General features: G+C 39.8%; 1 protein-coding gene and 1 pseudogene across 1 annotated transcript; both read right to left on the minus strand.

Annotated features, from left to right (window-relative positions):
• Positions 1 to 1,813: 1,813 nt before the first annotated feature.
• Positions 1,814 to 12,343, minus strand: sh3glb1a (SH3-domain GRB2-like endophilin B1a). The gene is made up of 9 exons (XM_034108665.2): positions 12,136 to 12,343; positions 11,547 to 11,688; positions 10,839 to 10,967; positions 8,901 to 9,034; positions 8,205 to 8,297; positions 5,403 to 5,492; positions 4,965 to 5,065; positions 4,131 to 4,365; positions 1,814 to 3,028 (listed from the first exon to the last, which is right to left on the minus strand). The coding sequence occupies exons 1-9, from the start codon at positions 12,196 to 12,198 to the stop codon at positions 2,921 to 2,923; spliced, it is 1,095 nt and encodes a 364-aa protein (XP_033964556.1). The 5' UTR covers positions 12,199 to 12,343; the 3' UTR covers positions 1,814 to 2,920.
• A 2,086-nt stretch (positions 12,344 to 14,429) lies between these two features.
• On the minus strand, positions 14,430 to 19,182 carry LOC117465950 (crystallin J1B-like; annotated as a pseudogene).
• Between the last annotated feature and the right edge of the window lie 804 nt (positions 19,183 to 19,986).

Consider the following 19,986-nt stretch of genomic DNA (forward strand, 5'->3'; position numbering starts at 1 on the left):
GCCAACATTGCTGCACACTTTGTATCTTCTTCAAACGAAGATATCTGTCAAACGGGGTCAGCAGCCAGTGTCAGTTATTTTCTGGGGATTTGTACATTTCTGGTCCACAGCTGCTTGCTCTGCAGCACGGAGCTCCACTGGGAGCAGTGAAGCCTCAGGAGCGACATCAAAAATAATTCCTAGGGTAAAGGCACTCTACTACTTGCTTTGAATGTGTCAACATAAGGAATATATATATTTCAGTGTCCCTCTAGAAAAAAGAAAGGGGCTCTTAGAAGATACAACACAAAATAAAAACGGTTTGTCCAAAATCAGGACAAATCAACATAAGAATAGGATGCCAGTATGTATTAAATTAAAGGTGTCACTGGATCATATTGGGCATGAGTTTTGTGCTCGTGATTTTCAACTAATATGACCTCTTTCACAGGAATTGTCTCACCCTGAGAAACTCCTAATCAGTGTTGAAATCAAAGACTGCACTTTTTGAACTCAACATTGGACAAGAATAGTTTTTGAAATTGCGCTGTAGGCGTACCAAATGTCATTAAGCAGCACTCCAAATGAGACAGTGACCGTTTCTAAGGCCGTTTCTCAATCTCGAGGATGCTAGTTTGGTAGTCGCGTACTTCCAAGTCACTTCCTTCAGAAACGAAGCAAGTATACTTCCAAGCTACGGCTTTGGAAAACGAAGAAGAATGGAACAGGCTAACAAGTGTGCCACTCTCTCTAACGGTTTCAACATAAACTGTACCGAAAATAAATACCTCACGATGTATCTAATTATGAACATGCTTTACTTTCACGGAACACATGTTTGGTGATAACAAATGTAACAAAGTAACATATTTACCAACACATGTTCGACACCACTACATACTTACATTTAAATGTGTGCTGCGTCGGTTCAGTCATTCTCCGCAAGGGTTTTTGAAATTGGTCCGTGCGCAAAGAATTCTCGAGATTGAGAAACGTCCTCAATTTCGAGGATACTGGTTTCCAAGCCAATATTTCAAGGATACTACGTCATCGAGTGCCGCCGAAGTACTGTTCCAATCTCCAGCATACTTGGAATTCCACCGAGGCCGCGTCCTTGGTTTGGGGGAAATTTCGAGGCTGCACATGGGTAGACTTCGCGTCCTTAAAATCCCCACAATACTTTGCGCACGGACCAATTTCAAAAACCCTTGAGGAGAATGGCTGAACCGACGCAGCAGACATTTAAATGTAAGTATGTAGTGGCGTAGAACATGTGTTGGTAATTATGTGACTTTGTTACATTTGTTATCACCAAAAATGTGTTCCGTGAAAGTAAAGCACGTTCATAATTAGATAGACATCGTGAGGTATTTATTTTCGGTAAGCCTACAGTTTATATTGAAACCGTTAGAGAGTGGCACACTTGTTAGCCTGTTCCATTCTTCTTTGTTTTCCGAAGCCGCGGCTTGGAAGTATACTTGCTTCGTTTCTGAAGGAAGTGACTTGGAAGTACGCGGCTACTAAGCCAGCATCCTCGAGATTGAGAAACGGCCTCGGTCTAAAAAAGGAATCTGTTCATACATTACAGAAATGTTTTACTTTTGTGAAACTGGTTATATTTTCTAGCTGTGTCTGAATCTCACGGGATTCTGCCTACTTACATGGTCCAAACACATCTTCAGTTGTAGTGCAACCAGTTACATTTAATACACCCACAGATTGATAATGTGGCCTGTTCTGCCCCCTAGTGGTTCCACCAGGAAATAAGTAATATCAACCATTAAGTCAGCTGAGAATGCCCCTTTGTGCTTCATAACTACAGACAACAGAGCAGTTATATTTTATTATTTTAATGCATCATATTGTTTATATTTATCTTACAAATGTATGCCGTTACACACAAAACAAAAAGGCAGGCATATCATTTGATCTCCCAGAATGGCAAGGTGGAGTTGAAAAGCTTTATGGGGATTTAATATTGTAAAAGTAAAAAATGTATATATATATTTTTATAAAGTTAAGCCAACCAACAACCAAGATGACTAACATGTCACAAAGTTTGGATAAATGGAGAATACACAAATTAATAATTTAATCAGACACAAAACCTCTTCTGGTAAATAAATTGAATATAAACGTGGAAATGCTTGTGTTCAATTGTCAATAACTTAGAATATTGGGGTTCAATAATAGAAATAGAGACTGATTTACAGTCTCAATACTGCTGCTGTAGCTACAAAAAGGCAATTGATTATTAGAAAGGCCGATTCACGGTCATAGGCAGTAAATAATGTCTGGCAATAATAATGCCAAGTGAGTTTTGGAACTTCTTGGTTATCAGCAGTTTAAACTTCTCTTATTGTTTACCTCGGTCACCAATCGAATGTGCTCAACTGAATAAAGCCGACGCACAAAAAAAAAAAATTCATATTTTGGATAATCATAACAGCTTCTGCACAATAAGATTATCAATTACAAAATAAGACTTTATGATCAGTGTCAATCTCTGCTTCAAACTGAAGTTCATTGTTGTACTTAATGTGTATTGAAAACTTGCAGCGAGGGAAGAGAATAAAACCCTCACCACAAAAGCACTGAAATCACCATCTGAGATATATGTGTAAACAAAAGCAATTTTTTTTTCTTTTTTAAGATACAATTTGGGAGATGTTCTGGCACATATTGCATCGCATCAAACACAAAGGAGGCATGGAAGCAGGTTTTAGAAATGCACTGCAGTCGGGTACAAACACACATCGGGGATCGGGCTTCCCTTCACTCAAAATATTCATTCCAGTTGAGTCTGCTCAAAGCGAGACTCCTTTTCATAGAAATATAACTCATTGTAAAATGGCTGAATGGAAGAGAAAGTCACCCTGCAACACAGTATATAAATATGAGATCACAGCTGGTTACAGAGGGCTGAAAGGGGGGGGGGGTTTCAGTTAAGCAGCTCCAGGTAAGTGATGGGCACTTTGCCCGTCTGGTTGCCGCGCTCCCCCATCAGCCAGTCTGAGTCCATGCCTGGGACGCTGCCGACTGTGATCACCTGTGAAGGGATACAGCGTTTGTTGCGTTAGGCTATCAAGTCTTATTCATTTCAATGTAGTATTCATTCGTCAAGGCGAATCACTGACATAGCATAAGTTAGCATGCAGTCTATTCGGTACGACTCATCGACTTTACAGACAAGGTCTTCCTAAGGCACCACATTCATAATGTTTATACTTTTAAGGGCCACCAGACTTTTTAATAAAGTTTATTCTTGTTAATTTACTTTTTTTTGTATTAATCACAAAGTGTACAAAGTTTGTTTATGAACTTGGAAGGGGCGGGAGGTATTGTTTTATATTCTGTTGGTCTTTCTTGGTTTGTGAAGTTCGGAAGCTTATTTATTTATTTTTTTAGATCTGACCAAAAGTGATTTTTTTTTTGTTATGAGAAAAAAGTCAGACATTTCTGTATTCAAAAAAGGAAATTGACTTCCAGATCAGATCTCTGAAACATATTCACATGTGGCCCTAATCCTCTTCCGTAGGTGGAGCACTTTGGGTTACCTTTTGTGTAAGACAATCACTATATAAATAAAAGTTTGATTGATTGCTTTATGAAATGCTTGGATATACATCCTGTGTGCGACACATGCTCTCCAAATGCAAGGGCAGGCTGGAAAATGTTCCGACATGAATGAGGTAATGCTGGTTTATTGTCAGTCACCCACAGGCTGGAATGGACCGCTCAGTGTTTTCCAGGAAAGGGAGTGTATTTTTTTCACTACTGTACAGGAACTGCTCCACTGATGCTTGGGTTCAGACCCTACTTCCAAATTTAGTTAGCTAAAACCCAACAGAAGAATTATCCAACTTAAATCGGCTAAATGTGCTTTCTGCCGTTTTGTTGTTATTTTTGGAGTTTTGTGTGTTCTAGCAGGAAGCTTGTCAATACTGTGGTCCATGACACATGACACATGAATAGAAAAGTAGTTTCTCTACATCACAACCCACTTTGACCATCTAAGAGTGGCGATTCCTGTTTATCACATCATAAAATCATCATAAATATTTAAAAAAAGTTTGTTATGTATCCCCTCCCCGTTAATCTTTTGTTGCTCAGTAATAAAATAATACAGAGCAATGATAACTGGGTCTCACCTCATCAGCCAGCAGGGAGAGCTCGCTGCTGCTGGCGGCGTCGTAGTCGTAGAGCACTCGGGCTTTGCGGCTGCCGTTGGAGCTCCTCAGCTCGTTGAACCCCCCCGACGCCGTGGAGCTGCCGTGACCCGAGGACACGTTGGGCAGGGAGGCCGACACCGGGATGGTGGGCACCGAGATGCTGGCCCCCCCCGACGCCGACGACTGGTTGTTGTTGGAGAAGGACGAGGGGAAACTGGGGAGAGGAAGGGGAGACGATAAACAGCGAAACTGTGGCAACCTGACAGACGTGTTCTTCCGCAGTGTCTTATTTACTGGTCTAATTATAGGGCTCTTTCTTTTCCTGTAAGAAGCCTGACTTCCCTGTGACCTCATCCCTCATAAAGTATCGGTCATTTTCCTTTTCCAGCAGAAAAGTAAAAAGTGTACACAGTGCAAGGGCCTTGCTTTTCGTTGACCTTATCACACAAAATAATGAAAATACATTGGACATCCATACCTCTGTTTGCAGGAAGGGTTCCTTAAAGTAAGACAACAGGGTTATAAACCTATTTTAGGAAACAGGGAAAGACGGCAATGACTTACTACTTCTCCCTTGTCCCTTTTGAAATGAAATGATGTTTGATATATTATATTGAGATAAGTGCGGATCATTTTAGCTCAGAGAATCTGTGTTCTATGCAGCTAAAGCAAACACTTTCCTTGACCCGTGTCTACTTACAAAAACGTTCAAAGCTTGAATTGTCTTCTTCAGATTCCTAAACTTTCATGAATCCAAGGAACCACAAGCACAATTGAGGATAAAATAAACAGAAGGATGACGGTGGTATTCACCTGCCCAGCTGCTTCTGGAGGTCCACCATGTACTGGTAACACTGGGCGTAGTATGTAGTCTGCGCCTCCACAAAGTCATTCAAGCAGCGGAGGTGGTGCGCCTGGTAATGCACAAGAATACACAAATAACTCACCGGTTGCTATCAAACTTGTAAAAGAATACGTTTTACAATGAGAGTATTTAATAGATGTTTTAGCCCAACAGATTTGCAAGACAAAAACATTTGTATAAAAATCTACCGTTATAAATCTTGCTCCCACACACACAGGTCAATTTGGGGTTAAGTTTGTGCGACCAAAAACCAGCAGCACTACAATAATATCCCTTATTGTTATCGGTTTATTGATTGAATGATGATTCAAAGTGGAAGCCTGAGGTAGGGAAGGCCTTTACGAGCATTTGTGAATCTGTAGAGTGTGCTGAGCTGGGTTACATACGTGTGTGCTGCTGACGCCTTCTAGCAGCAGTCGGGTGATCTCTGACTGCCGATCAAACTCACTCTGGGACATCCTCAACTCCTGCTCGGCCTGAGAATGGAGGAGTAAAATGTAAGATCGAGATCACAATGCACACGAGAAACGATGAAGATCAAATCAGGTCCAATGATCTTATGATATATGGCGGTTTTCAAAATGCTTTAAAACTATTTCAGCCTTGCAAAAAGGGACATTTCCTTTTTCCTGAGTTATATCACATGAAACTGTTTATCTTTGAGTTTTGGACTGACAAAATAGGACATTTAAAGACATCAGCTTGGACTTAGAGAAACAACAATGACAAGATATGGCTTTATATAAACCTAAAACAGGGATGTCAGAGATACAGACGTCAGGAAAGACAGGGGAACGGACACATCGTCTAAACATGATGTTTCTGTCCCGAGGGAAACGTTTCCCTTTCCTCACGCTGAGCCAAGAGATTCAATATGATGTGTGGAACAATGGCTTGTTGAAACTTGCTAAAGAGTCCAATAAACACATGGCGAGAATGACCGGGACAACGGCCCCACTGTGCAGAGCCGCAGAGAGAACATCTACAGGGATTTCAGTTTTCCATGAGGTACCACAGTATGTCACGCAGAGAGCTTTACACAGCAGCTGTTAACACTGCTACCAGGGGATTTGCTGTGTGTGTGTGTGTGTGTGTGTGTGTGTGTGTGTGTGTGTGTGTGTGTGTGTGTGTGTGTGTGTGTGTGTGTGTGTGTGTGCACAATTAAAAGATGGCTCCAACATTCCACTCACCTCTGTCACTTCCTCTGCTCACATCTGCTGCTTTGCATTTTGAAAACAGTGACACAGTAGTTAGAGCTACAGCTGCAGCCAACACACACATTCTTACAAGTGTGTGTGTGTGTGTGTGTGTGTGTGTGTGTGTGTGTGTGTGTGTGTGTGTGTGTGTGTGTGTGTGTGTGTGTGTGTGTGTGTGTGTGTGTGTGTGTGTGTGTGTGTGTGTGTGTGTGTGTGTCTGGCAAAACACACTGTACAAGGAACCAGGACTGGGACAATGTTGCACATAAATATTTCTAATCCCTCGGAGATCCAAACTCGTGTGTGTGTGCCGTCAAACAAAGAGTAAAGAAAGAATGGTGCTAGTGTTACCCAGCAGAAACTATCACTGTATTTTATGACTCTTCTCTTTCATTCTGATATTGTTGACAGGACACATGTTTGTTTGTAGGGATTAAACAAGTCATTACTTCCTGCTGTTTGAAAGCGCTACATGTTGAGAAACCACAGGGGTAACTTGGCTCTGAATCTGCAAATGGGAATAAATTGAAAGCTCTTTGTTGTATTGAATTTGTTGTATTGAATTTTTGAATCTGATGCTCTGAAGACTGCAGCCAAAAAGCATTGCTGGGATATCGCCCAGTGCTTATATAAGTGATATTGCTTTTAGTAGAATATCAGCAGCTTAGTTAGCCTCATCTATTTTCTTTTTGCATAGCGGGGAGGGATTCGGGCCTAGCTTTGGCTCAGTTCATACAAACTACAGTCCTAAGAGAGATCATCTTCAGAAATTGTTTGTCATCATGACAAGCAATTTTGAAAAAGTCAGGCCTTTCCAATTAGAATGAAATGTGGTTAATGAAATTAAGCATTTGTTACAAATCCTTTGATAAGTAAATCTCAGTGTTCAAAACCTTTGAGGGGCCATTTTATCCACTGCTTTTTCTATTTGATTGAAAAAAGGATACCAGCTGTTGCTAATTTCTATACATTTACTTGATCATAGCAAAATGCATTTTCTCAAAGATTGTTTATGAGTGAGATGAAGTCTCACTCTGTATTTTGTTTCTTTGGTACAACCATCAGCTTATCGCATAACGACATCCAGTCAGGATCGCCAAGTAAAAATGTAATTGACATTACATTAATAAGTTAAGCGAATCAACCTTTGATTTGTAAAAGAACCTTCAGTATTAGGAGTATTTTGGAAAATATGGTGTGCTCGAGACAGAATGCTACCGTTTACATAATATGCAAAGGTATATTTGACAACATCTGATGCTTTGTTTAAAATTAATTTCACTGTTTATACTGAGCATCTTTGCACACACATTTGAAATCAGACGTTTGGAGACTACATGGACACCAAAAGAAAAAGAGAAGTCTAAACTTCCCATAGCTGCTCATGTGACAGTTTGTCACAAGAAACACAGCAATGGGCTTCATGTTGTGCAACAGCGTGGCAGGCATGACTTGTTTGACTTCAGAATAAGGAAACGCTCAGACAGCCTTTCTTTCTCTAAAAGGAAATTGGCTCATGATTATTGAGAAAGCAGAAATCACTAACACTGTTCATGATTCACATTAAAACGGCAGAAAGACATCCAGTGTGTGTGTAATGCGTGTGTGTGTGTGTGTGTGTGTGTGTGTGTGTGTGTGTGTGTGTGTGTGTGTGTGTGTGTGTGTGTGTGTGTGTGTGTGTGTGTGTGTGTGTGTGTGTGGTCTAGCATTACTATACTTGTGGGGACCTAAATCGGTTTACATAGTCACGTGTGGGGACTGGCTTCCCTTATGGGGACAAATTGGAGGTCCCCATGAGGGGAATCATTAATGTTAGGGTGAAGACTTGGTTAGGTTTAGGATTAGGGTAAGGGTAAGGTTAAGGGTTAAGGTTATGCATAAGGTTAGGATAAGTCTCCAGGAAATGCATGTAAATCAATGTAATGTCCCCTGAAGTGATGTATACATGGTATGTGTGCGTGTGCGTGTGTGTGTGTGTGTGTGTGGACTCACTGCAGCTCTAGCATCAGTCATCCGGGCTTTCTTTAGTCGGGTTTTGGCTGCATCCAAATCCAAACGTTTGACCTGCAGTAGCTTCCTCTCTTTCTGGAAAGAAATACAAGAAATCCGTCAAATAAATGAAATGATACGGTTTTGCCACTTGCAATGAAAACCTTTTCTTGACGATAACATTAGTGATGTGAATTTGCCGTCATCACTTACTGTATGGTAAGAACATACAATAATGTTGGCAATCTTAGCAGAAAGACACTTTTATTGTGTCAAATGTTTTGAGACATTAGATAAATGGACACTCGACAGACTATGTTTCTAACAGAAGGTCTGCAACAGGTGACAAATAAATGAATATAGCTTCATGGGGACAAAGTAATCCACAGGCAGATTTGTTTTCATAGAGAAGTCAGAAACAGAATTGATTGTGCAGTATTTTTTAACATCTAAAACAGCTAATAATATCAATCATAAACAAATACCAGGATGACTTTCTTTGTGAAAGCGTGTCTGGCACTGATTGTAAATATCATAAATTCTATAAAAGAATTGAAGATAATGGACAGAGTTTATATAATTCCTGTTTACAGTGTCTGCAAGATAGGGATAGAGTTAATCATCAAGAGCAGTCAGTTCGAGATAAAAGTTCAAAGCGCAGTGAAAAGTGAAAGGCACTAATGGCCAGCAGCAACTCACCAGGATGGTTTTGAAGTCGCCCTCCAGAAAGTTCCTGAAAGGTGTCAGGAAGTTGATGGCAGAACTATGGATTAACTCCCGCTCGGCCCCACCAATCTGCTTCTCCGTCTCGCCGCATTTGATCAGAGCATTTCCTACACAAACAAAGCTTCACTGTAAATATTATACTGCAGGGGAGCGTGACAACAACGACTAAATGCTTGTGTACTTGAGAGGACACAGGGGGACTGTGGATACGTACAAACTAGGGCTGCAACAAACGACTAATTTGATAATCGATTAATCTATCGATTAATGAAACGATTAATCGATTATTCGGATTGTTAAGGTTTTAACTGTACTACTACTTATATCGATACTGCTTATCGATCCGGTCCTTTTAACGATAGTATTAACGGTTCTTTTGACAAGAAATAAGGTAAACTAACTAAACAAATTGTGAACAAAACTAACATTGCTTTTTATTTAAATGAAATAGGCCTACATAATATTTCACATCAAAAGAAACAACAATGTTTTAACAAATCATATTAAATAATGTGATGACAGAACTGTAAACAGAATAGCTGAAACTTTAACAAAATAAATAACTCAGTCACCTCTAATCATTAACCTATGTTTTTATAACTGAGTTAACTCTGTGTGTTGCTGCTAGCATACATAACACCTGACGTGGAAACGTTCCTCGTGGACGGGGCTACAGAGCTACTAGAAAGACAGTGGAACCCGGTGCATTTCTCCGTCTGAATGTGGAGCACTTTTGCTAAATGTTTAGACAAATTGCTCGTGTTACCGCCCTTACATGCTAAACTCTTATTGCACTTTTGGTAACGAGCATTGTCCACATCGAGACGGGTAAAGTTTGACCACACCTCGGTCCGTGTTCTCTCCGCCATCTCCTCCGTGTGTGTGTGTTGCATGCATGTAGCACTCGCAGCTGCGTGTGTGTGTAAACTGCACCGCCCCCTCGCAAGCAGGCGGGGGAGAGATCTCTCGTCTGAATTGGAAAGATCGAAAATACATTATAGACGCATTTTGTAGTCATATTGCATATTAGAAACGGAGTTGGCGACACTAAGACTGCGATATAATGTTTATGTAGCAATAATACATATGACATATGTTTTAAATGTCTCCTGTACCGATAAAAAAGAGCGATAACGTTGGAGTTTAACGGGGTGTAGAACACATGTGATGACGTCACCAACGAATCGACGACTGAATTAGTTGCCAACTAATTTGGTAATCGATTTTAATCGATTAAGTCGATTAGTTGTTGCACCCCTAGTACAAACTAAGTGCTGCTGTTCAAAAGGTAGCAAAATACTGCAATTTAGGAACGAGGATGACCATGAAGAAAAGGGATGCTGAGGGTTAATTCATATTATTATTCATTCTGATAATGAAAATAGAGCTCCAACAAGAGACAAAGTATATGAAGGCAATTAAAAGTATGTTTTTAAGGGTTTTTGATGTACTTCACTAGAAAAAAACTGATTTTTGTATTCTTGTTAACAAAGTTGACGTCAGAAAGATTTGGTCAGAGCTGCGGTTAAATTAGTCACCCATCTTTGATCACAACATCTTGACCTTTCTTACCCTTAAGTGTCCATAAACTACAAGTTATTAACTTGTTTTTAAAATACAAAAAAGGGAAATGTTATCTTAGAGGTTCCGGCCATGAGATGCAGGTACTTTTATGCATGCATTCTCAACAACTAAATGATAATAATAAACCAGAAGCTAAGCAGATTTCAAACATTTGACGCTTCTAGAATTGAGCAGTTTTGAAGCAGAGGTTTGTCTTGGTCACCCAGCAAAAGGAGCGGGCTAAAAAAGGAAGAAGACCTGTGTAACAGCCAAAGTTGAACATCAATCAACAGGAGTTTAATGTTGATTAAAGTCTTAATATGTAAGGGAAGTCAGTGGATTTCTCACCATAGGCAGTTCCAGGACCAAATTCACCCCCTGACTCAATCATGGACTGGCCCAACAGCTCATGGTTGTTCATTCGTGTAGGGGCTTTTTTCTCCAGTTTCTCGTACACAAATTCTTCTAGCCGGACATCTGCAAATTAGAAAACCAAAACTTAATTACAAAGTCATAAGACTACAGAGGCGGAGCAGAACGTGGGCAGTGAGTTTGAGACTGAGTCCAAACAGCTTGCATTAAACCAATACAGAAGCTTCCATAATGAAAATCATAATAGGAAAAGGTTATTGCATCACATGGGTGAACACAGTGAGTCACAGGTTAGCATATCTGTGGTATGTTGTTGTACTGAGGCATACATGTAGAACAAATCCAGTTTGCATTATCCAAGACGGTTACACAAGACTGTAACAGCAGCTGGTCTGTCTGTGTTTGTTGCGTCACTGTAATATGGCACCATGGTGTGATAGCAGGAGGATGCACAGCTGAGCCCACAGACTGTATGTCAAACACCACCGCAGAGATGTTTAGCATTTTTTATGTGACCCCTTTTCAGTGGCAAACATATAAGAGACCCATATATGAGGTTTGCTGGCTTTCGCCCCAAATACACAGGAACATAAAGAGGGTACCTGTGCTACAAAACCCTCAAAGGGGGTCCAGTATGTCAGCATTGTGTTTGTCAGTCCATTCAGAGTCATCACAGAGTCTTACTTGGGTTGGGCTGTAGTAAGACTTCTGTCTGCTTCATAATCCTTTCTGTCCATTGCTTGGTGTTCTCAGCTCTGATCAGAAGATTCTCCAAATGGGCATCCAACTCAGTCTTTTCAGCCTGGCCAAGTTTCTCTTCTGTAAACTGTTAAAATAAAAATATCCGGTTATAGGGTCCACATATTGTCTCGCCTGGACAATTACACACCAACGTATTAAGAGATAAGGGCTGAGGTGTGGCGTAGCATGTTTGATAGCCATTTAACGTTAGCAAACTGTACAGACCAACTTGAAAAATAAACATTTTCCTAGCTATTGTTGTTAGCTTTATCTAATGGTTTCTGAGGCCTGCTTTAATAGTAATGTTGAAGGGTGTTATACTATGTAATAAATTGGCCGAAGTGTCACGGTTCCGTTTAAAAACACTATAGTACAACTTTGAAGAATATGGAATTCTCTCAATAGATAAATGGCTACTTAGCAACACGGTAGCGTTAGCTGTTTAGCATGCGAGCTAACGCTACCTAACTGATAAAGCTAGCAGCTAACGTTGATTAGCAACAACTTCAAATAATTAGACGGTCAAACTTACTTGTACCGCGCGGCTCAGGAAAGTACCGGCGTCTGCAGCTAACCGTTTAACATTAAAATCCATGGCACCGTGGTGGAAATAAACACTTCATACAACAGATAGCTTGTCTCAGAGTCAAACTTTCATCCCTATAGAAAATGTCATTGAAGCAACTTTTTGTCGGAGTTCCACCCAGCTGTTGAACCTGACAAAGATAGTATACAGCACAAGAGAGTTCACACCCACCCGATTCTGACAACTGGGAGAAAGTGTCGCGCATGCGCATATTAACAATGGAAAAGTTGACACGAAAAAGGAATGTCACTAAACTAAAACTACACATAGCCTACTAGTTTTAGTTCGTAAACCAGCAAACGTCTAGTGTTGCCACAGTGGGATTGTAAGAAAAAGCATTCATGTGTGAGACAGTTTCATGTTTTTGGGAGATGTCAAGGCAAGAGAAGTATGTCCTAAAACCCTACCCTACATGTTTGAAATGTCATTTATCAGGTCCAGCAATTTATGTTCTTAATTAAGCCTATAGCTATGGTCTTGACACTCTCCCCTGCTCAGGTGTATGTTTAAGTAAAAACGGTAGCTTCCCATTTTTTCTTCATCTTCTTTTAATGTAGGTTGGCAACTGGCGTTTTAGATGCATCACCGCCACCTACTATCCTGGAGGGTGGACCAGAGTCCCCTCATCCCAACACTATGAAGTGGGGGAAAAATATAATTATTGAACTATATTATTTAAATATCTTAAACCAAAATATTATTTATATGAAGACATTAGAAACTTAAAGGATATTCAAACAACATTGTAATGGCACCTTGCACACAAATCACGTAAAGCACAATACATGGTTGGAAAATATAAGCACACTGTTTTCTCTTTACTGAGGTTTCAGTTTAGTAGTGGCTAAACCCATATATAAAGATCTGCCCTGAACTCTTAACCTCACACCCTTGGCTGGTCACCCCTCATTGACCCTTTCCCATTGATCCCTTCATGTTTTATTGACAGCTATCAAGTCTAAATGAGAGTTTAAATTAAGTCATGCAATTTTTGGGGGGGTCAAATAGCAGTCGTTAAAAACACCATTCAGATGCAACGGAACAACACATATTCCTGAATATCATCCTGAAGCTCCCCAGATGCTGCTCCCTGCCACCATCAGGAACAGCACACATTTCATTATGCGTTACTACTATGCAGAGGAGGAGGAAGACAAGGAGGACGAGTGGGAGTCTCATCTGTCCTCATAAGTTATGCATTTTCTTATTAGCGGCAGTCATGGCTGGACTCCAAACTTTGTAATTCACATAGAAAGTAGAGGACAAATGGTTCTACACTCAGGCTTCAAGGGAGACAGGGGGAGATTATTTAGATCCTCCCCTCTGAATGATTTCCCCTGATTTTTGTACACCACAATGCAGATTTGGTTTATGCATCTCATTTACCCTGAGGATAATATTTCTAAATGTCTTGCAACCTTCCCCTCTTTCTTAGAAAATGTGTTGAGGGAGCAGACTATGGCAGATTTTGGAAAAACAAAAACACTCTTCATGTCTGGTTGTAATTATGCCAGACAGCGCCTGCTACCTGTTGTGTGGGAGGAAGTCAGGAAGAGGGGGAAATCAAATGGCTTCCCTTCTGTAGGCTACCATCGGCCGTCAGCTACAGCCTTTCAGTTAAACGATGTCTCAACATTTTATTAAACCACACAATTGTTCTTATGTTGGGTATTACCTTAAAATGCTTTTGGTTTTCCCATGGGACACCTTCGGTAATTTCTTATTGACATGTAAATTACATAATGGGATTGATTTACAACTTTGAAAGGTATTAAAGCATCAAATATTCCCTGTTTGTTATACATTTCTGAAGAAGTAAGCTGTAAAACAGTGAATGGACTCCCATAGTAGCCTACATACTGCATTTTTTATAACCACACTATGTCAAAGATATTAAGGCTTTGGCTTCGCTTTATGCTTGGCTAACTTTTAGAATTGTTGGGGCGGATGCTTTAAACACATGAATATGGAAGTCAGCACTTTTAGGAAGGCAGAACAGCTCCTTTGAGGGAGGAATCGGTTGCACTCTGGTTGTTCCAGTAGTAAATCTGTGTGTATCTGCTCTTTCACTCGACAACAGAAAACACTCAAGGGTAAGAGAAAACCTCTTGAAACTTAACTTCAGCAAAAGTCGTTTTTTAAAGAAGACAGTGCTAGTTTTTTAAGATCATTAAACTGTCCACAAATAAGCAATACATGTATGTTGGTGACATTACAATCTTTTATTTGAGACGGTTTCCTACAATGCAGCTGCTGAGGATAAATGTATTTAATGTCTTCAACTCAACATCAAAGCCTTGCACAGACTTTCACTTTCTTACATGATGCCGTTTTGACAGAGCAAATGGGTTCGAGTTTCATTCAGTACAAGACTTGAGAATGTGACTGTCATGAATCGTCGTGTCAAAGTACATCTGCAAGTCTATTCTACAAAAGTTTTGATTATCCACACTCCATAAATACTTGATATGTGATAAAACAACTGTATTTAGGGCAAAATCAAAGCTGAACTACATTTGCTGACTCTTTTGGACCACACTTTGCGCTAGCTCCAGCAGCAGAGGATATCTGAGTGTCCTCTCCTTCCAAGACTCTGGGATCCCCTGGAGACCCGTCTGAAAACACATCAAGATGACAGCTGAAAGCATCACAGGCAGCACAGAGCTTTCAGAATATCTGAACTCAGCAGAAGAGTTTGACTACAGACAACAACAATACGATAAATTATGTATTTGAACCATGAAACAAACATGGGTAATGTCTTTGAATTATATTCTGGCCTTTTTGATTGATTATGTGAGCTAGCTTTCATACACTTAGCTTAGTATTATTATTGTGCTGTTACCACAGACTGTATATATAACAGCTGTTACACATGATTTGCATGTATACATTATCGTGCCTTAATTAGGGCTTATTTGTATTGAATCATTTGGAATTTTTTTGTACAGATAATACTTTACTTGTGAAAAAAGTCCATCCCGGTTTTTACAATTCTAAAGGGATATCTTCAAATGTGCTGTTTATTCAGTCATAACCGGGAGATATGTAGTTTAATATGAATAGAACATTTGATTGAAATATTAAATCTCCATATTTGAGATTTTCTCCCATTTGTGCATACAAATGTCTCCAATAATGGATCAATTATTAAAATAGTTAAATGGTTTGATTAGTCCTACATGTACAAATAATATACAAATCTTTCAAAACACTTCTTCCTTCTGATTTGAACCAATAAGAAACTCAAAACAGTTTAATTGATAATGACTATTTCATACGCCTGAGAGCTTCAGCTCTTCAGTACCTGTGCCCCAAAACAGGCTCCAATGAAGGAGGCTCTGCTGGAGGTGCACCCCCCGCAGCGCATGGTGTCCCTGACTGCTTCATCCAGCTGGTTCAGCTTCAGGACTCCATGAAGCGCTCCCTGGAACGCATCGGGCAACACTACACACAAACATTAAGTAGCAGATTGAGAAACACATGGTAAATAATACAGTAACTGATTTAACTATAAAATAGAAATTATTCTAAGTGACAAATATTGCTATCAAAGAGCATGATTTGATATACTTTCGCAATATCCTTGAAAAGCTCTGGTGAACTGAACATGTATATTAAGCATCTCAAACTTTTAGCCCTGTAAAACCTGAGACACTCCACTCAGCAGGAAGGGGAGGATGAAAAGAAAGGAGGAGGGGGAGCATTAGCCAGGAGATCAAAGGCTGGAGGACCCAAACGGATACTGACGGGGAGCACACACACGCCATGCCAAGTCCACAGACCTGGTCCTGCTGCTAACGCCCGGCTCACCTCATGTGTTTTTGAACGCAGCAGGTATGAGCTGTGGGGATGACTTGGCTAGGTTGTCCTTCACCTGGTGGATATGCGCTGCAGAAGTAATACAGGAAAAGAGATAAGATGTATTGTTTAATGTTTAAACACTGGAGCCGATTTTTGGCTGCCAATAACGCACATTATATATATCTTATGTAACATTCTATTTTGATGTTCAAAGACAAATGCAACAAAGACATGTTTCTCCCTTAGCATTTTGCATTCCTTGCAGTTTTGACCACATTTCCCACAAGTCCTCTTTGATTCTGCATGTTGTAACCCTAATCCCCTTTCTGCTTGTTCAAGGAAAGATACTAGAAAAATAGAAAAGACAAAGTTCCTGCCATATCCAGAAAAACTCTCTCTGAACTATCGGTCAATACGGCAGATTTCCTTTTATTGCGTTGAGTTAAATGAGGTTGATACCACTTTAATATTGAGCCATTGAATACAATATTCAAGCTATAAGCTTAACTTAGGCAAGTACGTTTAAATCTCACTAATTAATACCTTATAGACTATTTTAAGTCTTTATGCTATAAGCTATGCTCATCAACTGGTAAATGGTGATCTTTCCATTCACCTCTTAAAAAGAAGTGGCTAACAAATATCTGTCAATAGTTTTTTTTTATTTCATGACCAAGGAAGCTTTAAAGACACATGTTATCTCACCAATGACAGCCCGGTCCAGCTCCTGAGGGTTCTGTCTGTTCGGGTCATTCAACTGAGCCACAACAGCATCCAGAGCATTAGGGTCGGGACCATTCAGAATGAAGTGCTCCAAAAACCTTGCAAAATTAGACGGACAAAAGGTTAAGTCTCCTTTCACTCCCTTCAACATCTTTGTATAACTCCTGTCCATGTTCTCTTACCTTGCCGCAGCCAGTGTCACAGCCACACACATGTCATTGTTCTGGGTCACGAATGGCCTTCTCCACTTTCTCCAACATCTCAGGGCGGCCGGCGTACATGGCCACCACCGGAGCCAGCTTCGTGACCCCGTCCATCTGACAGTCCACATCACAGCCTTATAAAAACACACACATACAGAGATTACAATCACAACACTGGGGATGTCTTCATGGACTTCTGATTTGTGATCTTTACCAGTTTCTTCTTTGCCAGCATCCACATTTCTGATGAATGCTTTCAGGCTCGCATTTCTCCATGGGCCATCTATGGGGAGGATTGCTTTGGGAGCTAGAAAATACAACAAAAATGCATTTTAGATATGATTTACGGCTTCATTCAAATGATATAGAATCTGAGAAGTGTGGCTGGTGCCAAGCAAGCGAGGGACAGGAAAAGCAGCGTTTCCTTTTACTCTCTGTTGATGCAGTTCAAGTTTCTGTAGGTGGAGCTCTTTTCTTTGTCTGCTCAGCCACAGCTATCTCTGCCAGTGCTGATGACACAGCTCTTCTTATATTATTCTAGGACATAAAGATGTCGGTGGTTTACTGTACCCAAAAGTGCCCTGTGCTGTCACAGTGCTTTACAGTAGCACTGTATTTATATGATATCCTGACAGTAAAAAAAGCAGCACATATCCAAAGCTCTGAACACCAACTAAAAAAAGAGAAGTCTGACTTTATGGAATATTTTACATGGGGTGGGAACTCCCCCATCAGCTGGTAGGAAAAACATTATTCACAGTGTTATCAGACAGTAACAGAGGCTCTCACATCCTTTTAGGTTAGTTAGGTTGATGATTGATACATATGGACATCACATAATCCCCATTTACATAAAAAATGAACAGGTACAGTACCTCCTTTCTGTCTGTAAGGATCATTGAGAGGCAGGTCGTACACTGTTCCTGGACCAAAGAACTTGTAGATGCGCTTGGTCAAATCTTCTTCATTAACATCTGCCAACACATGACATAGTGTTTCTTTAATAAAAAATAATGTTAAAAGTCTTAAACACACACATGTAATATCCTTTTTTATACAATGTACATAGTAAAAGGCAAGTGATCTGTTAAATGTGGCATATAACCAAAAAAAAGAAAAAGAGAAGAAGTTCATTTTCGAAATCTTAACATTGGAAATTCACTTATTGACTTTTTTCACAGATAAGTAGATGAGAAGACTTTAGCTTAGCTTATAAATGGGGTAGTATATAAGTAGTATTTGCGTTCAAACCAATGTTGAAGTGCCCTAAATCTGAATAATTTATATTGGCAGGGTGATCCCACTGGTAGCAACAAGAAGTCAGAATGTATAGTCTATGAGAAAATGACCCAACATTTGATTTATCATCTTTGTAACATGTTTCTATTGAGCTAATGATCTTAATAATTAGTTTCAAGTATTCTTCAATACAGCATGATGTTCAGGGAGTAACCCTTATAAGAAGTCAAAGCATTTAAAGAGAAAAAGTCCTCATCTTAACCCCAGATAAAACCACCACTTATCTGTTTTAAACTACAGTTTGGTTAGCCGTTTCCGCCTGCTTGTGGTTTTTATGCTAAGATAAAATAATCATCTCAGTACTATTTATTCATATTTCATGTACCAACACCGCACAGTCTTTTCTCAAACGTTTACTAGAAATATTTAGGGGAATCTTTGAAGTCTTTGAGATGCCATCAATTTATTGCTGATACAACTGAACAATGATACTCCATGGCTTTGGCAGGCACTGACAGGGTATTTGGTGCTGCCTGTTTCCGTACCTCCACACTGGCTCAGGGACTCCAGCAGGACGTACGCCTGGTCTCCATAGCAGGTCTGCTCGCCCGTAGTCCTGCGGTAGAAAGGATTCGCTGACTGAGGCCGAAACTCCGGACAGGGCTCCAGATCAGAGAGAACTTATTTGAGCGTATCAGGATTGTAGATCCAATGCATGGGCTGGGCTGTATGGGCGGGGAGCACACACACATACACACACACACGAGAGAGAGAGAGAGAGAGAGAGAGAAAAATAGTGGAACATTCAATACTTTTGAATGTTAGTGTTTTTGAAATGACCTTCTGAAGGCCTGTGAATTGGTGTGAAGTGAAGGAAGCAGATATTATGGAAAGTAATATAGAAAGTCCTGTAGCTGCAGCTGAGTCACAGAACTTGTATCACACAGTTTATCTTACCTGCTGCATCTGCCACTGCTGCCCCAATAATGGCCCCAATGGCTCTGTCTGCCAGAGTCGAGGCCATCTATTTTCATTTCCCACAGAAGTACAGCACATGCATGACATGAGGATTTCATTGTAAATTAAAAATATATAAAAAAGAAAAACTTACGCTCTATGCCTGTAATTGTAATAATGACATCACATCTCTCTATAATGGTTGGATGTTGTCGAGCAAAAGTACTTTTACACATTGGGTTTGAATGTATGCATGATGCATTCAATATATATATATAATATATATATTTTTTTTTTTTGGTGAATCAAGTTTGTCTGCATGTAATTTTCTACCATTTCTTTTTGTAGAAATCGAAGTAGCTGCATCAACACAGCATTTGATTACATCACTTCTGGTAAATATTAGAGAATTATTCTTACACATTGAAGACTAATATAACCTTAGACAGAACACACTTTGTAATTTAGTCAAAGTTATTGTAATATGATCAGAATATTAATGTTTGTATACTTTCAATGAATACAACAGATGTCCTTGAAGCAACATGGTGCATCATAATGAAGTACAAAAATATATTTTAAGACCTTAACAAATACAGACTTTTTTGTATCCTTATCTTCAAGCCTCTTCTTCACCTCTTAAGACTTGAAGTGTTGAAATATTTGGTATCAATGTCAGTTTTCTCACAAAGGGAAGGTACCATCAGCCCAGTGATAAGCATCGACCAATGACAACCTCAGAAAAACTGTTTGGCACAGGATAGAGGCCGAAGAGCTGGTAGTGTAAATAGAGGTTATATAAAATCTTTATTGGAGTAGAGTTGATGTGTAAGGTTCAAACTAATAATAAAATAATAAGAATCAATAGTAT

This window comes from Pseudochaenichthys georgianus, chromosome 20, assembly GCF_902827115.2.
Source record: "Pseudochaenichthys georgianus chromosome 20, fPseGeo1.2, whole genome shotgun sequence".
NCBI classification, from domain to species: domain Eukaryota; kingdom Metazoa; phylum Chordata; class Actinopteri; order Perciformes; family Channichthyidae; genus Pseudochaenichthys; species Pseudochaenichthys georgianus.

Coding starts and splice junctions, on each gene's coding strand:
- sh3glb1a (XM_034108665.2), bottom strand. CDS start 12,198: ATGGATTTTAATGTTAAACGGTTAGCTGCAGACGCCGGTACTTTCCTG. Junction 10,968..11,546: donor CTTACTACAGCCCAACCCAA/GTAAGACTCTGT, acceptor TCTAATTTGCAG/ATGTCCGGCTAGAAGAATTT. Junction 4,366..4,964: donor CTCCAGAAGCAGCTGGGCAG/GTGAATACCACC, acceptor TCCTCTCCCCAG/TTTCCCCTCGTCCTTCTCCA.